Genomic DNA, 5,984 nt, shown 5'->3' with positions numbered 1-5,984 from the left:
GCATGACTGTTTCGGCTAGCAGACAAACCCGAATACGAATACGTAGTTTTTGTGTACACAGAAAAAAACATGAGGAAGGCGACACGGCAAGCCCACCGGGTTGCGCCGTGCCCATGAAACAGTGTCATTGTTGACACTGGCTTAGCGCATTTATTTGACAAAATTCGTCCGGATGTAATTAGAATTAAAACGTTGCCTCCTTTCAAATAGAAAACTGCTTTCAATGCACATGCAAAGAGTCATCGTCGAAGGGATGACAAGTTTCAGGTTTAAGGGCAGTCCGTGTCGAATGTGTTGCCTATCTTCCAGGCCTCCAAACACTTCGTCGAGTCAGTCGGCTGCATGTTTGGAACTGTGAATGACGCATTTTTATGCAACTCTCTCTCGCTGAAATTGGATGATGGGCTTCTGAGCTTCTTGTGTGAGCCAAGATAGGTAATCCAATTCAATTCAAACCGTTTGTTGACGGCTTGGCTTTTCCAATCCGCTCGGCTCTTCATTCAACGATCTGATATCTCGAGGTTTATGTCAAGTTTTGTTTCGTTTGTTGTATCCGGGCTGTGCTGTCGTTTATTTTTCGATGCTCGGCATTGTTTCATAAAGAACGCTCGACCGGTATATGGAGTCTTGGGGAAAAAGTTTCCGCGTGGGCAAAAAGAAGTAGAGTTCAAGTCCAAACTTGTTTCGTCGGTCAAGGCTACGAAGTGCGATGCTGATAGCGAGCCAGCGGGTTCGGCCCACGTATTCAGTGGTCTCCAAGACTTGCTGCTTGACCGTCCTTTGCTGCCATGCCTTACGTGTTGGTCACCACCCAAATTCGGCTTGTGAGTCTTCGCCCAGGCCGACCTCAAAGATTTGACATAGGTTATGTTTCTGCATAACCGGCGTTGGTACTTCGTTGCTTTCCTTAAAAGTTACTGCTTGTCACATCGGGTATTTTCCTCATAATTAGCTCTGCGTTGCTTCGTACAGTACTCTCCAGCCAGCAGGCTTCCTATCGCGTCAATTCCCTCCTTTTACAATAAGTTGTATGTGGTCTTCCTCGGCTCCTTTGTGAAATCTTGATCCTCCAGAAACTTCTTTTCAGTCTGTTGGCATTAGAGTTAGATGTGAATTGTCCTAGCATTTTGATGTTGTAACATTTTGCTGCTTGTTTTGTCCTCAGGAAAATGGACCCACTTTTGTTGGAGACGAACATTCGGATCCTGAACTGATGCAGTACTTAGATGCAAGAAAAGTCACAGAGCCTGGAAATAATTTGTGAGTTGATTTTCATTCATTTTTTTTCTGTGAATCAAGCTTATGTCTTCATTTTTGCGTTACATGTCTTACGGTTTAATTCCCTTGTCACACATTTCAGCTCTACTTATTTGACGGACCTAAATGTCCGCCAGGTTCTCAATCAACTTGAGAAACGCTGTTACAGCTTAGTTGGTATGAGTGGTATGGGCCAGACATGTGTGTGGACCATGTGGAAATCGCCCACTTCTACCAACGAAGAAGAATCTGACAAGTAGTCTGCGTACCCATTACGAGAAGCTTGTGGTGTCTGTGAGAGTTTCTCATAAAAAAAGATTTTACAGATCAAAAGCTCATCTTACTTGTATCTGTATTAGACACTTGAATTCTATTAAAATTTGATTCTTGAGGCCTGTTCTTGATTCTCGAGAAAGGTAATGTGGTATTTGACAGACTGATGGCGAAAGTTCATATCATAAATGTGGCAGTCTTGGATAATCCATCAGCCTTCTTTAATCCATTTCAATTTGAGATAACCTTTGAATGTGTAGAGGATTTACAGGTATGTTACATAATGTGTATCTTTTCTATTATATAACTTTAGTCTTGGGTAGTTATTTTATAAAATAAACCAATTGATTTTGTTTTAAGGAGGATCTAGAGTGGCGTATAATTTATGTGGGTTCTGCGGAAAGCGAAGAGCATGATCAGGTTCTTGACACAGTGTATGTAGGACCTGTACCAGAGGGAAGGCACATGTTTGTGTTTCAAGCTGATGCTCCAGATCCCACAAAAATCCCAGTGGGTGATGTTGTTGGAGTCACAGTGTTGCTTCTGACTTGTTCCTACAGGTGAGAAAAGTATTCTATCACACTTTGCAGTGATCCTTTAACCTGGAGTACGTTGTAATGCACTTACTCTATGTGTTCATATTTCAGAAATCAAGAATTTATTCGTGTTGGTTATTACATAAACAATGATTATGTTGACCCTGAACTGCGTGAATCACCTCCAGCTTTGCCACAATTTGACAAACTTCAAAGAAATATTCTTGCTTCTAATCCACGAGTGACAAGATTCATGGTGAGCTACTGTTTGTAACTGTTTTATTTATTAGCACCTTGTGACTACAGTGTTTCTTTTCTTGTTATGTCATAATTGGATCTCAAGCAGCTTGTACTGTTTTGTGTTTCAGATCAATTGGGATGATGTGCAAAGTAAACCAGAAGAAAGCAAAAATGGAGTTGAGTCAATGTCAGATGAGCCGTGTTCCTCAAATCATTTCCAGTCAAACAGTAACGGTTTGGAGCCAAGGCAGTGACAGTGAAAGGCCCTTACAGCTTCATGTTTGAGGTACACCCCTTATTGCAATGTGCAAATCGTCAAGCTGCAAAATTTACCAAGAAGACTTCCATGAAATCTCCTGATATAGATATTTCCTAATGTGATACTTGGAACAGTCCTTTTCAAGAGTGCTAAGCTGTGATCAGTTTTAAGTTATTTTTATTAGCTTCTGATTTTAGTGTTCATCTTGAGTTCTTGGGCAGACTTTTCAGTCCCTTTTAGTGCATCATGTCTGAACTTTTGCTGCCAGACCGCCCAGAGGAGCCCTTGCCCTCAGATTGTTGTAATAGTGGTTGCACGCCGTGCATACTTGATGTTTATGATGATTTGGTAAAGGAGTGGGAAGATAAGTGCAATCGTTTGAAATTGGGTGCTGCTGGATTTGATGTGAATAGATCTTTTAATGAACCTGCTCTGTTTCAGACCAAGTACAGCCCTTTCAGAATAGCTTTTATCAAACCTTTATCAAATGACACTAGTATATTCCGCTTCCAAGCAGTTAAAAAAGATAGTGACTCTGATGAAATGTCGTACAGAGACCTAGAAACCAATTTGGATTTAAAACCTTCACAGTATTTAATATTACAAGGGAAAGACACTGTAGAAGGCAAAGAAAATCATTTTACTAGAGCATATACACCTATTTCAACTAGTAAGGGGTGTTTTGATGTTGTTATTAAAATGTATCCTAAAGGCAAAATGTCTCAGTTTATACAGAAGTTGGTTCTAGGAAACATAACCTTTTGGCGGGGGCCTTATGGAGGGTTTAGTTATGAGCCTAACAAGTTTAGACGCCTTCTAATGCTCTGTGCTGGCACAGGCATAGCACCTTTGTACTCTCTAGCCTCCAATATTGTTAACAATGAGGAGGATGAAACAACAATTAAAATTTTATTCTGTTGTAAAGATGAGGCCAACATAATTTTAAGAGAGGAAATCCATTCCCTTCGGTCTTTTTGGAACTTCAGTGCTGACATTTATCTACCCCATAGTTGTGCAAGTACCTGTAAACCTTTGTATGGAGAGACATTAAAGACTGGTCGTTTGGGCCAAGATGCAATTGCATCCGAGTTAAAATGTAATAGCACTAATACTTGGGTTCTCATTTGTGGGAATCCAGAGTTTTGCAAAGAAATGCATCAGTTTGTTAGCAAGTGTAGTATAAAGGCTGAACATATACACATTTTTGATTAAAGTTTATGTAATTTTGGTAACAGTTAATGATTTAAATTAAAGCTTTGATCTGTAAACCTTTGGAACTTTTTTCATAGACCATCATTCCTCCTCAGGCTAAGGCATGTGGACATGGACACTTCATGATCTGAGGGAGAGAAAGAAACAAAATATTGATTTGATTTGGGGCAACTCTAATAATAATAATAATTATTATTGTACTGAAATTAAATGTACTTACTGTATTACAGTTAGGACAAGGTCCACTTAAGTGTCCATGCACTTGTCTGCTATCAGGCATCATTTTTAACCACTGTAAAGAAAATCAAAATTAATGAACAGAATTAATGGCTGGTCAGTTGCTGCAATCATTCTGCAGAAGGAAAGTATTACAAATTCTCTTACTTCATATAAACATTCTGTATGGAAACTGGTAAGACATTTTCCACACGATTCTTCTGGCAATTTCCCCTCTAATTGTACAGTGTAGCAGATGCTACACTCTCCAGTCTCAACAGTTTGGGAGACAGCATTTGTTTCTGGAGGCGGTGGTTGAGGCAGGCTTGTCAATTGCAGCACCAAACACAAATTATCCAAAACATTGCTCTCTTGGTCCCAATCCTTAATAATAAAATCCAGAAATTAAGAGGTGATGAGTCAAATTGAATCTCTCACTTGCAATCCTTCACAGCAGGAGTGAACACAGTACCTCTAAGTGTTCCTCATAGATGCATCGAAGGGTGTCTATTTCAGCATCAGCTCCTTGAAATTTTATTTCTGGTGGTTGATTAGGCTTTAATGGATCCCATGTTAATTGAGCCATAACACTAGGAGGCGCTAAAAGAAAAAAACATAAGTTTTACAAGTAAAATAAAATGACACTAACTTTCTTCTGTTTTAATTCATTTGTAACTTACAAATAAATATTCTCCTGTACATATCAGCTTTCCGTGGGTGAATTGGGTCTAAAACCCAGCAGTTTTTGTCTATTAAAGTAAAGGAACTCCAGAGACCATTTAGGACACTAATTTGTTCACAAAAGGCTCCATATGCTTTGGTAATGTTTGGTTCCTGGAGAAGAAATTGAAAATTTTAACATGAACAAAGAAATTTTTCTTGGGCTAATTTCAAATGTAGAAACGATTTCTGTTTCATAGAACTAACCTTTTGAAGTATTTTAATGATTTTCTCTGGTAAGTCTGTGTCAATAATTTCAAAACTAAGTTTTCCAGTATCATCATTACTTATTCTTACTTTCATCACATGATCTTCTCCATTTTGGTCCTCATATTGAATGGCAATATCTCGTAAATCACTGCTTAAGGACTCTATATTAGCTGTTCCCAGCTCTTTTAATTCTGAAATAATGGCACTGTAATGTTGCAGGTTGTCGAGCTGTTCCTCGAATGGAATGGAATCTTTCTCTAAATCTAGACGGGAATTCCCACCATTTTCCAAACAGCGAATCTGAAAGTAAATCATAAGAAGGAACTTTCGATAATCTTGGTACTTGTTAAAAAGGAAGTCTATTTGCAGCCAGTAAAATAAATAAGGGGTCTATGCTGCAGTAACCTACAATCAGTCCGTGTAGGTCTTGAAGAAATGAATCCAAGAGCATTTCCTTCCTTTCCCACTGAAACCACCAAAAAATTTGCATGTTTGTTGTACTCGAAATTCTTGACATGGAGGGGGTGCACAAACGAAGATATTATACCTTGGCTAGTGTGTCTTGATCCTTGCTTAGAAGCTCTGACAACTTCCATTCTGAATGAAAAACTACACCTGTGGAATAAGGGTAGTTAGGTGCCACTATGGACACACGAAATAAAGCACCCTGTAAAAAGATATCTGATTAATTAAACGGTTTACAATTCTCTTTACGTAGCAGGAGTGTTCTGTAGCCTTACTTCTACTTCTAAGAAACCCTGATAGCTGGTATAATCTGGGCTGGTAGGTACCAACAATGGAAATAATTTTGAAATTTCCATCTGTATTCGTGTAGACAAGTCGGACGATGTCATTTTGGAAACACTCAACTCTAAATTTCATTCAGAAATTTGAGGCAGAAACCGCTGTTGTTCGGCGCCGGTTGTTAGTGGTGCGATGAGAGGGGGGTGGGGGTGGGGGAGTTTCTCAGGGTCATATTTTGCGTCTGTTTACCGCGAAACCTCAGAATTCCTTGTTAACTTTGAGGACAATAAGTCTCTTTACTATTTATTGCGTCAAAT

General features: G+C 39.2%; 4 protein-coding genes across 4 annotated transcripts; 3 read left to right on the top strand and 1 right to left on the bottom strand.

The window, feature by feature from the left end:
* The first annotated feature begins 534 nt into the window (after positions 1 to 534).
* On the top strand, positions 535 to 1,553 carry LOC117641618 (GTP cyclohydrolase 1 feedback regulatory protein-like). The gene is made up of 3 exons (XM_034379105.1): positions 535 to 824; positions 1,166 to 1,260; positions 1,361 to 1,553. The coding sequence occupies exons 1-3, from the start codon at positions 789 to 791 to the stop codon at positions 1,515 to 1,517; spliced, it is 288 nt and encodes a 95-aa protein (XP_034234996.1). The 5' UTR covers positions 535 to 788; the 3' UTR covers positions 1,518 to 1,553.
* Positions 1,554 to 1,665: 112 nt separating this feature from the next.
* LOC117641617 (histone chaperone asf1-like) lies at positions 1,666 to 2,592 on the top strand. The gene is made up of 4 exons (XM_034379103.1): positions 1,666 to 1,801; positions 1,891 to 2,090; positions 2,178 to 2,322; positions 2,435 to 2,592. The coding sequence occupies exons 1-4, from the start codon at positions 1,697 to 1,699 to the stop codon at positions 2,558 to 2,560; spliced, it is 576 nt and encodes a 191-aa protein (XP_034234994.1). The 5' UTR covers positions 1,666 to 1,696; the 3' UTR covers positions 2,561 to 2,592.
* A 184-nt stretch (positions 2,593 to 2,776) lies between these two features.
* On the top strand, positions 2,777 to 3,833 carry LOC117641615 (NADH-cytochrome b5 reductase-like). The gene has a single exon (XM_034379101.1). It carries the CDS (start codon positions 2,812 to 2,814, stop codon positions 3,775 to 3,777), a length of 966 nt encoding a protein of 321 aa, XP_034234992.1. The 5' UTR covers positions 2,777 to 2,811; the 3' UTR covers positions 3,778 to 3,833.
* LOC117641614 (E3 ubiquitin-protein ligase FANCL) lies at positions 3,761 to 5,907 on the bottom strand. The gene is made up of 9 exons (XM_034379100.1): positions 5,664 to 5,907; positions 5,471 to 5,590; positions 5,333 to 5,389; positions 4,921 to 5,223; positions 4,674 to 4,827; positions 4,466 to 4,593; positions 4,162 to 4,377; positions 3,998 to 4,069; positions 3,761 to 3,904 (listed from the first exon to the last, which is right to left on the bottom strand). Exons 1-9 carry the CDS (start codon positions 5,775 to 5,777, stop codon positions 3,869 to 3,871), a joined length of 1,200 nt encoding a protein of 399 aa, XP_034234991.1. The 5' UTR covers positions 5,778 to 5,907; the 3' UTR covers positions 3,761 to 3,868.
* Positions 5,908 to 5,984: the final 77 nt, after the last annotated feature.

The sequence above is a fragment of the Thrips palmi genome, unplaced genomic scaffold (genome assembly GCF_012932325.1).
Source record: "Thrips palmi isolate BJ-2018 unplaced genomic scaffold, TpBJ-2018v1 HiC_scaffold_15, whole genome shotgun sequence".
Taxonomy (NCBI): domain Eukaryota; kingdom Metazoa; phylum Arthropoda; class Insecta; order Thysanoptera; family Thripidae; genus Thrips; species Thrips palmi.
The sequence above is the reverse complement of the archived record's forward strand: the minus strand, read 5'-3'. Positions and strand labels throughout refer to the sequence as shown.